Below are 17,204 nucleotides of genomic sequence, written 5' to 3'. Positions count from 1 at the left end.
GGAATCATTTTCTTAAATAGGACAACCGACGCTGTAATCATGCGTTTGCTGCACATATTTATTCTCACCCATTGCCCTGCTCGGATGGCTTTATGCAGTACTTCTTCCAGCCAGCAGATGCCATAAATGGCAGGTCAACGACTGAATATACCTCAATGGCAATCTGGATGAGTACCAGGGGGACTGTTTCTGTGTATTAGGCCACTGTAATGGTCCATAATGCTGATGATAAGAGAGTGCCTCGGTACCTGTTGGAGCTCAGAGGATGTAGGCAGGGTGCAGGAAATCCTTGGGGACGATACCCACAGTGCCATTCAGCTCGCCGACCCACCAGCCGTGAATGTTGTACTCCTGCAACCCAAAATGAACAAATAAACAACCGTGAGTCTCCGAGGGGTCCAAGGACAAGTAAACGAAGCAGGATGAAGCACCAATCTCATTTTTATTTGATCTGAGTGCACCGTTTGTCTCATGTTATTAACATTAGAACAACCATTTAAATGATTTGAACGGCAATTACACGTGGCCTCGATCCCTTCCAGTGGCGACTAAAATAATAAGGTTAAAACTGTATAATCTGAACTTTAGCAGAGGGAATCCAGGAGAGTCTAGATCCCACCTGCGAAACAGCCATGTACAATACTCTGACAGACACTGGGGTGCATTAGCCTCGAGGGTTTTCTTTCAAAAATGGGTAAAAAGGTAAACAAGACCATTGAGACTGTGTCTAAAATAAAACTGCTTTTTTTTTACTGCTCAGGAGCCATAACAACAGCCTGCCTGTTCCCCCAGACTAATTATGACAAGACTTCATTTCTGCACTGTGTTTAAAAAGGAAACAGCAAACAGGAGTGTTCCATTTACACACAGAAAAAGATTAAATACTCAGCAAATTAAACTGGTGTCTTACAAAAATAAGACCTCAGTGAAGTTAATAAAATCACGTCTCCCAGTTTTAATATCACCAAAAGTGCAATACCTTGAAGGCTTAAAACAAAATAAGATGCTTTAGAAAATGAAACTGGATGTTTTCGTTCTGCCCGGGGGGCATTTGCAAAAATTTGGTACATTTGGCATGAAAAAATAAAATACTTTGCATCCATTTGGAAAGTTTTAATCAATTAAATTAAAAAATTAAAATCACATACTTTATTGTCATAAAAAAAAAACATTTCACTTGACTTGTTTCTGTAATTAAGAAATACAAAAGCCCCCATTTAAACTAACTAAATAAAAATAAATTTGTGAGCCAAATAGGAGGAAAAGTTTCCTACAAGAAGGTGTTGATAATGAAAATATAATTTCGACACACTGAGCTGCTGTTTGAGACTAAAATTTGATCTTAAAAATAATTATCACTCTTTAAAAAACAGAGGTTTAGTGTAGCGTCTAATTATGTTGGCTGAACGCCTTAAGCAGCATTTTACAATCTGCGTTTGTGATGTACCTTTTGCAAGTATCAAAATTAATTGAATCAAATTGTGGGTGAGATTTTATGTTGCATGTAATCATCAGTGAAATAATCGCAATCAAATTCATGTTGGATAAAAGTCACACACTCCTAATACACACATAAAGGTGACTTAGTTAAATAATAGACATTCAGTAGAAGTGAAAATATTCTGTAGTCACGGCCCATAAAGAATTGAAAACATGCTGATATTTCAGGCACATTTTCCACATCGAAAAACTCTGAATTAAGACAAAAATTTAATTCATTCTTGCATTTAGGAACTTGAGTCAGATTAAGCACCACATGATCATCTGATCGCAGCAGTTGGGCTCTAACTAGATCCGTACTGGATCAATATTTGGCCAGAGATCAGAGGGGCGTCGAAGCCCAGCAGTAGGAACAGAGGAGGCACCAGCCGGCCGTCATTTCCCTGCCCTGATGGAACGAGAAGCCTGGCCACTCATCTCTCCTCTGTTCTCCAGCAGATTGAGAATGGCTGCGTGAACAGTTTATCTCGGGGCTGAGGAGAAGATGAAACGCTAAACTACACACAGGCACATACTACGTACGTGCGAGCAGACACATGTACATGTACGTTTTACATGTCTGAGATTGGAATCGCTTCACTTCTTGCTCTAACAGGTTCTAGTTGTGAAAACAGACACATACTCCGACATGATGAATAGCATTTTGTCAAAGGTGCAGCCCATCATCAGGACCTGACACCTCCCTCCATCCAGAGGAATGAGGCCTGCAGCTAATGAGAGGGGTTTGGACAGCAAGGATGAATGGACCGCTTAGAAAGTGATAAACCACAAGACTCAAGTGTTGTTACAGCACAAACAGGTACCCACAATAAGCAGATTGTCCATCCAGGCCTCATCGTTTTCCCCTACGAACCTCGGTGACAGCTCACACTGGGACGCTCCAGTATGCTTGGCTCTCTGACAAACTCTGACTGACAATTCAGTGTGTGTTTGAGCTCATAAAGCAGGGGGAAAGTTAAGGCCAAAATGGCCTTTTTTATGCCCCCCATAAGACTGTAGAGGGAAAAGCCCAGTTGCGGAAAGCTGGCTCTGGTTCCCATTCGTGATAACGTGAACAGAAGAGGAGGAGAGGGGAGACAGACGGACGGGGGGAGGCATCGCAGAGAGGGAGCGAAACAGTTTTTCTCTCCCTTGGGGGCGTCGCAGCACTATTCCACCAACCGTAGTGACAGAGAGTTTTATTTATCTCCGCGGCCCATCTGTGCAGTCGGTCTCAAATTCTCCCTGAGAAAGGTCTTTTGGATTATCAGCGCCGCCATTTTAATACAACTGCTACATCACAGAGTGGGCGCCAATGGCGGTGGAAGTCTGTCAGGCGTGCAGAGTCCATCTTCCTCATACTTGAAATGGGTTCATCCAGAGTACACCTGCTGTAATAGGGACATTCCAAGAGGCGTGGAGAGTAAATTATCCAAATGACAAAAACTATGCTAACTCCTCAATGTCCTCTTCCTTCTGTTTGTTTTCCTCTTTTTGTCTTTTAGGTTGATTTGTTTTTGTGATGTTGCATCTTAAGCTGTGAAATGTTACGGTTGGGGCAAAGAACAGGCATATCTCGGCTCATTGTGGCAAGTTGTTGGTCTGAAATGGAAGATGTTCCCTCCAAAATGCTCTGGGGTGAGAAAAATCAGGCGTCCTCGAGCGGCTGAGTTCTGGGAAATGTCTGCTTTTATCTCATTAACAAGATGTAGCAGGACACACAGTATGTTGTCACATATCACAGTCGGTGTTTGCTGCAACCTGGATGCAGATCAAATCTGTGTGGGAGCAGAGGGAGGAAAAAGGGGAGGGGGCCAAACAGCGCCGTGTCGTGGCGGTTGCGGCGCGTTGACTCGTTGACCTCCCGGTGACTCCTCCGCCGAGAGAGTGGGGAATGAGCGTGGGAGGGGTTGGCACTGAGAGTGGGTTGCCATGACAACACCTGCAGTGTACCGGCGCGATCGTTTATTTACCACTCAGGGGGCTGGCTAATGGTGGCATTCTGATAGGCCCATCGCTCATGTTCCCGACCGGAGGACGGATTGACAGCTACCCGAGCCTGAAGCGAGGAGAAGGTGAGTCGAGGTTGGTTGGATTGCGGTAAAAGACAACGGGTGAGGCGGGTGACGCCATCATCACCATCATGTGCCTAAACGAAACACAGCTTTAATGTCCCTCTTTCAGAAAACACCTTTTTTCTTATAGTAAAATTCTGTAGAGGTTTAGACTGCATGTCCTCTTCTTACTCTCTTTTCCTTTCTCATCTTGTTCTCACACACATGCGCTCCCAGATGAAACACACACACTCACACACACACAATCCCAAATGCATACAAACTAGGGGGAGTGCTAATAAGCCTGACACATGAGGCATCTTTCCTCGGCCACCAGCTGACTGAGGCAGGCCTTGGGCGTGATGGAGCGCAGGAAGTCTCTCATTGCCCTGCCGCTGAACCCGCCGCCTGGGTGTTACAATCTCTCCCTCCCTCCCTCCCTCCCCATTTCCAACCCCCTCCCTCCTTTCCTCCCCTTTCCTCTCGTTCCATCTCTCCTGTAGCAGCCTTTCCGCTTGCATCCTCTCTGTTGTTTTTTTTTTCCCCCTGCATTTCTTTCTCGTCTACATAGACTCATCAGATACACTGCAGCTCTCTGCAGTTCTTCCATCACTGGTCACTCTAACAAAGAAACATGGACAGCTCCACCAGGCAGAAGCCCATGATCTGTAACCCGCTATTAGGTTAGCGAGCTCTCCTCGCTGCCCACACAGGTAACACCTCACGAATGAGCTGGTAATACCTGAAACTGTGCGGGGAAAAGCGCTTATTTTGGGGGCAGTTATAAGGATTCTGTGCCAAAAGAAATCTTGTCGAAATCCATCCAGAAATATGGACGATAATTCCACACAACCAGAGATCGAAATGGCTACTTAGTGTCCGTTTTTTCCAAGTGGGCTTTTAATTAAATCAGTGAATTGGCTTCAAATTGGAAACATGACAGAGCATGAGAACGTTTGAAAATATCTCAGGGACGATGAGATTTAATAAAAAGAAAACCTACTCGCTCCTTTCTAATGCACGCCTGGGATTACAGATAGCTCCTTAACTTAATAGCAATTTAAAGTGGATTTGTGTATGCCACTGAGTGTCTGTAATGATGGCTGTTTACGCCGCCCCTCATTTATAATAATTAAGCAGAATGGATTGGGGGTGGGTTGCTCGGACGCAGTTCTGGGCTATTGGCTTGGGCTGAATAATGACCTACTGTAGTTGACCGGGGGATGACCGCTGCCTCCTGCATGACCCCAAACCCCAGACTCACCCCCTGCTACTTTGGGTGGTAAATAGGATGTCTTGCCTGTCTATAGCGTCTTGGTGTCTATGGCCACAATAGCAGCCAGGGGTCTTTAAATGGGTGTGTGACAGAGAAAAGGAGAAAGGAGAGGGGGGACAGGGTTCACACAAAAGAATAAAGGGATCCACCCTCTTTGTCTCTCTTGCTTGACTTTTCCCATCTGATTGTTTGCCCACTTTTCCTTTTCTTCAGCTGTATTCAGCTGTTGTGACCTGTGGGCAGTGGCCCAAAGCGGCTTGTTAAACACAGAAGAAGCCTATGACCCTAAAATAAGACTGTCACAGGTAGCCTGGATATAAAACGAGTCGCGTTTTCAACACAAAATGAGTTTTAGAATCTCTTCTTTCAATATTTATTATCATAACTTGTATTTATAAGAGGCTATAAATCACAACAATAAATATAAAAGGCTGTAAATCAGCTTTTGGTGTTTGTGTAAGTTGTCTTTAATAAAACCGTCCTGTTACAAGACTCCGTGAGAAACCGCCACAAGGTGTCAGTGGTGTCCATGTTCTCATTGTCTCTAACAAGCAGCTGCAGCTGAACACTTTGGCCAAATGTGATGTGACGCTCTGCTTTGGGAGACGCACCGGATTGGCTGGCCCGTCTCCCTCTCTCTGAGTTTTGGTTGGACGACGAGTGGAGAGGGAGAGGAGAGCAGGGCGATGGAGAGAAAGAGGAAGAGGTGGCAGCGGTGCTTGCCAGAGTTTTAAGGACCCTGGATGGGTTTGTGCCATAAATCTCTTCCCACTCCATCCCGCCGTTCTCCATGAGTGCCTGTGGGAATACAGGAATGTGACAGCTGACCTGTAGAGCCCATGTCTTTTGATTCTGGATACATAAATTAGAGGGCAAGAATGCAGGACAACCTTATGGTTCAGTGTGGGACATGGCCGACAAAGTACACAGGCATTACACGTGTCAGGGAGAAGTGAAACAATAGCTTTAAGCCACTGTGATAAATTAATCTGATACCGTTACGACACATTGTAAATCCTTTAACAAATGTCTTGTTACATGTTACAGGATATGATGCAGTGGAAATGTGTGCGAAACATCTCAACAATTTCAATCGAGTTAAAAAATCTGAGTGTGATATTGCAGAAAACCGAGCTCACCAGTATTTGTCATCACACACTAAAATGTCAGTGTAAAGCTATAATGTGCATTAGAAAAATGCAAGCTCTCAGAAATGAAATGCCAGAGCAAAACTCACAAGATGGATTTAACGGTGTGTTTCTACCTCATGTATCAGCGCGCTGAGCATCGCCATCGAGCTCTGCAGAAAGCAAGTTAGGCATCGCTGAAACCGGCGGCAGAGGCGCACTACGAGATTAATTCTCTTGAACTAATGGGATTCATATGAGTTGTGAGGTTCCTAATTTATTTACTTTGTCAGTGATACACAGATATGCACGCACACACACACACAGCAGCACACAGGGGAGAAAAAAACACAAATACAGTAAAAATGCCCCCACTTTACAGTAAGTGAGAGATCAATAATGATGGATGAGGGCCTTTTATACAATCGGCATGTTCTCCTCAGTTCACAGCCATATGACACCACGCCTGTGGCTATCCCATTCTGCACTTCAGCAGTCAATCACATCCCAGCTTTAAAAATAACAGTTTGTTAGCACCATTGATTTAGCACTTAGAGCGTGTCCTTATTACCTTGTAATTATGGTCAGTGTTGACATAACAGCACAGACAACCAGGCCTCCCACCCTCTAAGAGAATTTATGGGCCCTGGTTTTATTACGGCCATTTCATGTGTCTGGGTCCCCAGTTAAGCGACAGACTTGAGTTCTAGCCAAGGGCCCGTATTTCACTCATCGAGGTCAGGGTTCTCAGGAATCCCCCGTAAAACTGAACGCTGGTGGGGGCCTGCGTGTACACACAGAAGACGCAGGAAAGCCCTCCCCAAGGGCTCATTAAAACAAATAGCCGATTACAGGCTATAATCCAAATAATGCTATTCATGGGGGAGATGTGATGCTTTTAAGACGTAAAATGGGACACGGGTGGAGTCGTGTCGTCACAGCAAACCTAACACTTCGGAAGCAGTCCGGAGATCACCTCTAAATAATTTACAGCCAGACCCTCTCTTTAAATCCATTAGAGGATAGTTAGAATACTCTCTCGTCGTCTGTCACTGTGTTATGACTTCAGCGTACAGCTTGACAAAACAAGAGTAATCTGTGTCATTAAGATTGTGAGATACTAAAACCAAGTCTTGCTTCCAACCTGGGCTTAGTTTGCTTTTAAGGTCTTCAGTGGAGCAGTAATCCGATCCATACAGTGAAAAGTAATACGCCAGGCAGGGCTGAGGCTGTTTGAGGCGGATCTGTAGCACCGAGCCAGGTCCCCTTTGTTTCCCCAAGTACGCTGCCTTTGTCATCCTTGCGTGAAAAATGGACACGGCTGTTTTGACATTTTCCCCTATCAACCAGCACGCACAGACAGAGAAGGCTGGCATCTCATTAATCTGGCACTGCCAAGAGAGCCTCAATTAAAAGTCCATCTTCTGCGAAGAGCATAATTCACCTGTGCCATATCTGCTCTTACAAACAAAAGGCTTCATTTCCTTCAGCACAAACTGATAGTGTTTATTTATCCATCTAAACCTAAAACCTTGACTTCTTTAATGCACTATAAAAGTAAAAATTATTGTTTCTGCACTGAAGCTAGAACATATTACAAATAATTAAAATTCAGTAGCTCCAGCTGCTGATTAAAGATGCAGGAAATACATAATGTCTCAATCTTTACCACATAATTACCGACAAAAAAGCTGAATATACTGTAAATTCTTCCTCCCTCCGCTCTTCAGATAATTTAGCCTAAACACAGAACATGATGATTCAATTTCAAACCGACCAATAGAAACAGTCTGGGAACAAGTCCCTCTACGCTGCAGAGTAAAAGTGCCCAAATTACAAGCCATTGATTTCCAGTAGGGTGGCTTTTCACTGGTAGATACTCTGCATGTAACTACAAGATGGCCATAAAACACGAGGAAATAGATTGAGAGAAAAAGAGCTGAGATGCAGGATGGCTTCACCTGCAGTTTATGTCAAACAGAAAGGAAGGGCTTCGCATGGCTGCCTACTCAATTAACCCCTGTGATAGAGGCTCCCATAATGAACAACAGCACCATTACGCAGCGCCCGAATGGCACTTCACCCTAGTGGCCTGGGAATAGACAATGCCACTGTTGGTGCTTCGCTGCTGCATCGAGACACGAGTGCTCGCTAACAGAGGAATTTAGACGTTGGGGATATCAGCATGTTCAGAAAGTAAATGGGGGCAAAGTGATTACTGGTATTGATGTTGTTTAACCCTTAAATAATTACATATTTTACACATCTGCATCACATTTTACTCATTTCAAACTACTGTAATTGCTCCTATAATTACGTCTACGAGTCAAGGGTGCAATCAGGAATGGTCCCCATTAGAGATGAATGGCAGATCAGTAATCTCCCACTCCAACTGACTGGGAGAGAGTGTGTCCAGGACGCACAGATTTCTAGAAGCAGTTTAAATAACCTCTCGGATTATTTTTGGTTGATGATGGTGATGCTGACCTTGCTAATGACGTAGATGAGATCTCCTCTCTGGAAGGTCAGCTCGTCCGGCTCGTCGGCCTGGCAATCCCATAAACCCTGGTAGTAGTTAGCGTAATCTGATGACGAAGCTGAGAGGAAATGCAGAGTGCAAATTTAAATAAAAGAGCGAGACAATGTTCTTTCCCCACTGTGAACTATTAAGCTGGACATTTTCTCATTATTAGTAGAGAACTGTAATGAGGTTCTGACCTGGTTTGTTGTTCCTCTCGCTGTTCTCATCTGTCGGGTCTGGAAAATCCTCCTCTAAATAAACAAAACAAAGCAAGCACAACAAAATAATCGTGGCAGAACATTTATCCTTAACTGGCTTATGAATAGGAAACATTTTTAAACTAGACATCAGGACCCAAACATTTTTATTTTTTTATCTAAACTGCAAATTAATGATAAGAAACATTACCTTCTGCTCAAGTACAACTATTTTTCAGAGGGTTTCTTTTTGTGTCAAACATTAGGGACAAATGTGCAGTTAAAAAAAAAAAGCATCAAGACAAAACAAAACAAACAAAAAATAAATAAAATGGATCATCAGCCGATCCCTGATGCAGCACCGCATGACACAAGATGTCTATTTTTCTCTAACCAGACTGAACTCCACGATGAGAATCAATTTGTTCACATTTATCAGAGACCCAAGCGGGAAAAGTTCAAGAAATAGAGGCTGTCTTTAACGGCGCGCAGAGGCGGACGTGTCATTGACTGCGGGGCGTGGCACCCGGTGGTCTGAGAGGTGACACAGTGATATGCCTGCCCTCTGTCTCCCACATCCATCCTTAACAGTAGCAGGCTGACAGCCACGCCACAACCCAGCAACACTATCCACCTTCCAGCACAACCTGCGCCTCTGCTTCCAGGAAGGACGACACACACAGAAACACACACACCCTCACACACACACACTATATATCCACATGCACATTCATGATTAGATTTACAGTTCGGATGTAGAAAGTTTCTTATGTGTAAATGTTAGGATGTTACTTTTCCCCTTTTTTCAAATACACACTTTTAGGTTGCTGCACATTTCATGAATTAAAAAAAACTTCTTTAAAATGCAAACGACATCATTATAACGAAATATGAAAACACTGTGCATTGTTACAAAACCAAAAAGAGCACAGGGAGTTATTTAAATTCTGTTTGCAAAGGGCCCAAACATTTGTTCAGCGCTCTTCAACTGCTGTACAGAAGAGCATCCCTCAGTCGAGAGGCCACCGCTATGGGCCAACGGTTTCTATATCAAAGTGATTTAATTTTCCAGTCAATAAAATCAGTCATCAGCACCAGAGCCAATTCCGCCATCGCTCTGCGTTCTGCCCGCAACTGAGCCATGTTCGGAGTTTTGCTCCGACAAAACTGAGGGGAGCTCATCACAGAGAAAATGATGCTTCACTCTTACTCGACATTTCCTCACTACTTTGGCTGCTGCACGTGCAAAATGTATCTGAAAAGGGTGCAAATGCTTAATATTTCCCACACATTTAATGTTAACAACTTTTGGAAAATAATCTTAAACTTCAATGACAAGTCCTGCATGGTAATCGCAAACGGTAATCTTGTAACAAACAAATTGACGAAGACGAATATTTCTACTATTTAAGAAAAGATTTGTCCTCAACTACAAACACAAACAGCTTTCCTCATCTTTTGTAATCCTGATTTATGAAAATAACCACAGAATCAAGTAACTTAACAGTGTCTAATCACTGTGTAGAAGCTGTAAGTGAGCAAAGAGAGGTGCAGAATGATTGATAAGTGAAGGGGTGAGAAAGTGAACGAAAGAGCCCGTCATTCGATATGCCATCTGTGGTCAGAGTCTGTACCTCTTCCCAGATGGCTTTGAACGCCGCCGTGACAGTCTGAAGACTGATTTCCCTCTCACCAGTGATTTTGGCAAAGGTAATGTACTCACTGAGTGAAACAGAATCTTGATGTATCTTATTTAATAGAAAGAGTGATGGACGACGGCCCTGAGAAGATCAGATCACCCCTTTTGTCCTTCTCGGGATCTTGTAGCCACCCTGACACATGGGACTGTCTCCCCCCCGTCGCTCGGGACTCACACACACACACTGTCTCGCAACATTCTCAATCAAACTCTAATTTCTATTAAGGATGTGACATTAAGAGCTCCAGAACTATTTTAAGCCCTGAGAGATGCAGTTTTTACTTCCTTTCAACTAAATTGCTGTTGCTAGGCAATTTTAGCCAAAACTCTGCTTAGTGGATTGAATTGTAGGCTATTTGTTGCCTGGCAACATTAGCTAATTGGACGTTCTATGACAGAGCATTCGGAACTACTCGGCTCTCGCTGATTTCAACAACATAACTGTTTCTCAACAGATGGCTCTCAGTGAGATAAGGAGGAAGCTGATTTCTAGTCAGCGTAGGAAGAGTCTTCCCTTCCTGCCCCGTGTGCCTCTGCAGCAGCCACCTCAGTCCTGACAAGCTTATTAGTGTTGCTTGATTTAAAATGAGTGATCAGTCTGGGTGTTGTGGTGGTAGGGAGGTACCTGGCAACACAAATTTCACAGCCAGGGGAGATCATCACAAATATTTCTTGCTACAAAAATCCCTCAGGGCTCGAGTGTGTGTGAGGCAGTGTCTATTTGTCTGACTGAGTATCATGAGAGTTTGTGCGTGTGTGCAGCCTTCCTGTCTATTCGTCTGTGTGTGTGTGTATGTGTGGGTGGGTGCTCGTGTGTCTCTGCATGCGAGGTAACCACATCCTCATACCTGGCAGCATCTCGTAGATATCATCGTCCTCCTCGTCGACCTCCCCCGTCTCATGCCCTCCTCCCAGTTTGCCGCTCTGAGAGACCTGGGCAGCGCCTGGCCGCGGAGGGGGAGGGCCGGTCACCCCCTCAATGTCATCATAGGTCTCCTCTTCCTCTTCCTCGTCATCATCGCAAGGGATGGAGGTGGAGTGGAGATCTATGAGTGGAGGAGAGACAACATGATGGGCGGCGTTAGCATCAAGATGGAGCGCGGCGTGGCACAAACGACACACACATGCATTAAAGGGTAAAGTAAGAGAAATGTCTGAAGGGTCCTGACTGCACAACAGGCTGGGACACGTGCCACATCGCAGCAGTGACAAACACTGGAGGCTTTAATGCTGCCTGCAGTTCAAGATCATTTTCATTATCTATTAATATGTTAATAATATTTTTTGATTAAGCAATAAATTGCTGAGTCTGAAACCGCCAACACAATTTCCCAGTCGATTCGAAGGTGACATCTTCCAAATGCTTATTTTTTCTGACTAACAGTTCAAACCAAAAAACAGTTAAAGGGAGTTCGAATTTTTTTTTTTTGAAGTGGGGTTGTATGAGGTACACCTGTATCACCCTTAGTAGATGGTGACCTGTGCACTCCCAGTTTGGAGGAGCAGTTAGAAGCGCCACCACTAAAGCTAAGCAATGTATTGTCGTGGGGGGGGCAACAGCAAACTGTAATATTTAGAATATTTATACGGGTCAACTTGCCGTCAGAAAGCTCTTTCTAGCGGGGAACTGAAGCCGTTACATCGCTCTCTTTAAAGCCACTAGACTCCTTTTACCAGTCAGGACATAAGAGTTGGTACTTATTGTGCAGGGTTGGGTACCAAAACTGTTTCTATACGACCGGTACCTAACTGACCAAATCATATCACAAATTTTGTCTCCTCACTTCGGTGCGAGTGTGTGTGTGTGTGTGTAGTGAGACAGAGAACGAGTGTGCAAGTGACGGTGACAATGAGGCTGCACTGACCGGAGCAGAGAAAGCTCAACATAACAGTGTACTGTGTGAACAAGTTATTTGTTGTTAGTAATGCTGTAACACCCAAGTCAGGGCCTTGTGTCTTGCTTGTCACCGGCTGACTGAAGTGAAGGGAGTTAGCCCCGAAATTAGCGAGCTAAGTTAGCCTCGCACTGGAACCTGACCAGGCTCAGTTAAGGTGGACCAGCTATTTTCCTTGTAGTGACAATATCTTGCCACTCCTGAACAGATAATGGAGGAATGTCTGGCTACGCAGTCTCTCCTGAGTTATTAGAACTGTAACTTTTATTTAGTGTTAAATTAGTGTAGCTGAGTTTTATTCATTAGGTGAATTTGTTGACAGTATTTTGTCTTTATCTGTATTTACATATTTAAGTATACTTTAAACTGCTTAGCCTTATATTTTAATGTCACTGACTGTCGTTTGTGCTTTATTTTTTATAAGTACTAGTTCAGGGACTGTACTAGTATCAGAAAAAACTCAAACAATACCCAACCCTATTATTGTGTGAATTTGGTGTTTTAAACGGTTAATTTAATTTCACCAAAGTCACACAATAACACAAACTATCTATCTAACCGATGGAGGCAGCAGTAGACCACCGACCTGTTTCCCATGCGGTAAAATTACTGTTTTTGTCAAAAGAGTGTGAGGAATTTGAGGAGAGCATAGACAGACAGTGAATGTATTCAAAATATAGCATATAATTAAACTAATACTGATTTTTTTAGGTTGCTAAAATACATCTGACTGCTGCCCCTGTCCACAGCTGTACATTGTTTAGCTTCCATAGTGGTACTCGTGTCTGCTTCTCCAAGTAGATAATACACTGACTGTGGATAAGTACCTCATATAACCTCACTTCAAAAAATCTAAACAATCCTTTTAATGTACAATTATATAAAAATATAAAAGCAGCCAATCCTGACATTTGAGAAGTCAGAACCAGCCAATATCGGCCATTTATGCTCGATAAATGATTCCCCAGCTTTCCTCTATATATTGTTTATCTTTAAAATCTCAATTTGGGTTGACCTAGTGATTAAGAGTCATACAATATAAATGCATCATTTGTTATATGTCATACCCCTCTCTCTCTCCACTTGCATTTCCTGTTTGCATTTCTACTTTCATTATCAAATAAAGACAAAATGCTAAAAACAATATTTCCACACAGTTCTCAAAAATGAGAGTACATGTTAAAAAAAAGTCAGCCTTGTTCTCGAGTTAATGAGGAGGTAGAGTGGGTAAATAATAATCATCTACATGTTCTGGATCAGACTGCATTTCGTAGTAAAACTTGTCTGGAAGGAAGTAAGACAAACTGCAGAGTGTCTGTTACTTCCCGCAAATCAGTGGCCCGGCCCGAGCCCATTTTAGAGTAGACTAGGCACGACCGCTCGCTCAGATGGAGGAGCCGTCTCATTGCAGGCGACTGGCCACTGCAACACAGGGTATCAGGTCCTCTGCCGTACACCAGCGGCCAAGCAGAAATCAATGTCACTGGAGGATAACCAGAACGTCTACCAATCAATTTCCTGTAAGTTGGAATTCGGTAGGAGGGTTAGGGGAGGAGTGGTTGTGGTGGGGGTTGGAAGAGAACTAGAGCTACATGATGGTGCACATGACATGGTGGGTGACATGTGGAATGAGGAGATTCAGGACTGGGCTGTGCAGTTAGTGATGGATCGGGTGGTTTTCTTCTGAGTCAGAGATGATAAAGGGCTCCCTTTCATTTCTGACCTTTCTGCCCCTCGAAAACACAAGCAAACTTTAGTGGAAAATCGAGAAAAAAGAAGGTTGGAAGGTTTATACTGACTTTAACTGTATTTTCCAATTAACCTATGTGGCTTTTAAAAAGTCAACTCAAGTCAATTTTATTTATACAACCCAATATCAATTTGTCTCAGAAGGTTTTAGACATCCTCTATCCTTAAACATTTCATTCAAATAAGGACACACACAAAAAATGACTCAAAACTTTAAGAGAAGCAACAAAGCAGAGAGCGCTCCTCTGGAAATAGATACCAGAAAAGAATTACAAAGAGATGCTGGCTTACCTCTAAGTACAAAATTGATTTGGTCCACCCAGTCTCTGGCCTCCTGAGGACTGCTGGCAGTGAACTAATGGGAAACAGTGGCAATAATCCTGAAATTATTATCACATCTAAGGATGCATTTATACGGAAATAAAACTCCTGACTTTTAATCTTCACTTCAATACACCAGCTCTCTTCCTTGCTGCCTATTACGGAAGAAAGAGAGCAGAAGGACATGTCCATTTTTGAAATGATCAGATCTAAAATATTCAATTAAGACATATAAATTCTGAGAGAATGGGAGAACTGTGTTACTATCACACAGTATGATAGCTCATGTGCCATAAAGATAAAATGTGTTCCAAATGGATTTAGATTAAAGCCCGACTGACAATGGATTTTTGAGGCCTATGCATTCGAGTATCATGATATGTTGTGTGGCAATATTGTATCAATACGCAGATGCCAAGTATTGATTATTTTAATTATATAAATTAATAATATTGCAAATACAAATTAAACTTTTGACAGCCGACTAGAATATTAAAATCAATTGCTTTTTCAATCCACTACATATATTTTACTGCAATTAAATTGATTGAAGGAGACTGAAAACTTTCCTATGTTGCTAGACAAAACAGATGTTGACTAAGTTTCCTTTGGGGAATTAATTTGCAATTGACAAAATGTAATAAATTGCAATATATCTCAGCATGTAGGCGAATTACAAAACTTTCAAATCGCCATATTTTACCGTGCCTTGTATTAGTATAGTGACAGTATCGTATCATGGGGCCTCTGGTGATTCCCACCCCTATTAGATAATCAATTTTATTTTTTTTTAAACATAATCCCATATAGAACTTCAGCTGACTGTGATTTCAATTATTATTTAATCTGATTATTTTCTCCTTTAGTTAATAATTTGGTCCATAAAACGCCCTAAAGCCCAATTTAACATCCTCAAATTTCTTGTTTCGTTCAAAAGAAAAAGTCCAGATTCAAAAAATATTTAGTTTACTATCATAAAAACTGCAAATATTCACATTAGAAACCCCTAACTCTGTGAAATTTTGGCACCTTTGCTTAAAAAATGAAATTAATCGACAACTGTCAAAATATTTTCTGGTTAATTTTTGTGTTTATCTACTAATCAAGTAACTGACTAATCATTTCATATTTAATCACATGATGTATTTTTGATTAGGAGCCATACAATTTATTCTTTAAAGACTTGTGACCAAGACACCTACTGAGCGGGATATTTTAAAGTAATAGGAAAAACCTGTTAGTGCCCTCTAGTGGACCAACTATGTAATGGTTTCAAAAACACTTAAAAAATGGCACTATGTATCACAATTTCATGTCACTTACTGGACAATATACACACAGATACCAAAAATATGTATCTGTTTGGGGTGTACCTCAGATTGAGATAGCTCTCCTATAAGAAAAAGGGGTATTTTTTTTTATGTGAGAACACTCCCACAGCTTCAAAAAGTTTTCCAGAATATTATCTATCAAACTATATTCCTTTACTTGAATCTCCTGACACATGCTTTTATTCATAATCTTAACAGGCTTGTTGTGGAAATACAGACCTGGAAAGCTCGTCGTCCGGGGCAAACGAGCTCAAAACAGCACATCTTTTTGGAGTCTTTTCTCAGGTTGGTCACCAGCTGCACACCGTAGTCATTGATATAAAAGGAGCCCTTCTGCTGCTTATCTGCAGGGAGGAGTACATGTGATAGGATGTTATCTGATTCAATTTACGAACCTGTGCTGTTTCTGTGTTGCTATTTCAAACAAACCTTTTTCACTCCCAAAGTAGTAGAATATGGAATTGTTCAGAACACACCATCTCTTTTGCCACTCTGAGCCGAAGAAGCTGTGATCTAGAGACAGAAGCCCAAGAAAATTATCATCATAAAATGATCATCATCAATCATGTGAACATTTGTTCATATATATTTTAAATGAATTTTTATGCTTTATTTCATTCTGCTCAGTTCCTGATTTTCCTGAAGTCATTAAATTGTCCTCATGTAGTCAACACCACCCATCCAGTACTCCAAGTCACTAAAACAGAAGTCGACACTACTTGATAAAACTACTTGACCCAGGGCTGTTATCTAAGGGGGGGATTTACCTCTTCGTTTCTTCTCCAAGTAGCCTTGCTTCAAAATGTTGCCGAGGTCCTGGGCTGCCACAGGAGCGATGTCACCGAAGTCTGTGAACAGAAGCAGTTTATAAGTTTGACAGACAAAGAAGCCCAAAGTGACTTTTTTAAATGTCTTGTTTTGTCCAGCCAATCATCCAAAACCCAAATATATTCCATTTATAATGATATAAAAGAGAAATAAGCAGCAAATCCTCACATTTGAGAAACAAAAAGCATGTACATTTTGACAGTTTTCTTGATAAACTTTCTGTCAAACAAATCAGTTAACTGTATGATAGTTTCAGCACTAATTCCTAATAAGCTGCACTTAAAATGTTCTTCATTGCACCGGACACACAAACACACACCATGAATATAAAGTCTCCAACCCTGTGGATCAAATACATCCCAGCGAGGCTTTAGGAAGCTGGGATCGATACATTTACAGTGCTGCTGAGCACTGCAGTCCATTCATCTGCTCACATTGCACTTTTAATGGGAGCAACCTTCCTGTGGAAATCCAAACAACTCGCTTCAATTTGCAAAGTCAAATTTTATACATGATAGGACAATGGCATGACTTAAGAGGCTTTAGTTAATTAGTGCAGCTGTTAGGGAAGTACTTCACAAAGTATTCAGCCTACTGTGCTGTTTGTGCTGAAGAGAAGTAGATTTAAAGAGGAACTCCACACTTATTTTTCATTGTACACATAATCACATATGATTTTTATGATGTTAATATGGGTGATTTCCCAAACAATGCACATATTGTGTTT

The 17,204-nt window shown here is 42.1% G+C and overlaps 1 protein-coding gene across 2 annotated transcripts in view; it reads right to left on the bottom strand.

Annotated features, from left to right (window-relative positions):
* Positions 1-17,204, bottom strand: part of skap1 (src kinase associated phosphoprotein 1) — a 37,285-nt gene that overhangs the window by 1,174 nt on the left and 18,907 nt on the right. For both annotated transcript variants that reach the window (XM_050059757.1, XM_050059758.1), the window contains 8 exons: positions 16,417-16,497; positions 16,079-16,162; positions 15,869-15,993; positions 14,289-14,352; positions 11,202-11,399; positions 8,655-8,708; positions 8,424-8,533; positions 249-351 (listed from right to left, as the gene is read on the bottom strand). In XM_050059757.1, the coding sequence (XP_049915714.1) occupies positions 259-351; positions 8,424-8,533; positions 8,655-8,708; positions 11,202-11,399; positions 14,289-14,352; positions 15,869-15,993; positions 16,079-16,162; positions 16,417-16,497 (809 nt within the window). In that variant the 3' untranslated portion in view covers positions 249-258. The remainder of the gene's footprint in view (positions 1-248; positions 352-8,423; positions 8,534-8,654; positions 8,709-11,201; positions 11,400-14,288; positions 14,353-15,868; positions 15,994-16,078; positions 16,163-16,416; positions 16,498-17,204) is intronic.

Source organism: Epinephelus moara, chromosome 13 (assembly GCF_006386435.1).
Source record: "Epinephelus moara isolate mb chromosome 13, YSFRI_EMoa_1.0, whole genome shotgun sequence".
NCBI lineage: Eukaryota > Metazoa > Chordata > Actinopteri > Perciformes > Serranidae > Epinephelus > Epinephelus moara.
The sequence above is the reverse complement of the archived record's forward strand: the minus strand, read 5'-3'. Positions and strand labels throughout refer to the sequence as shown.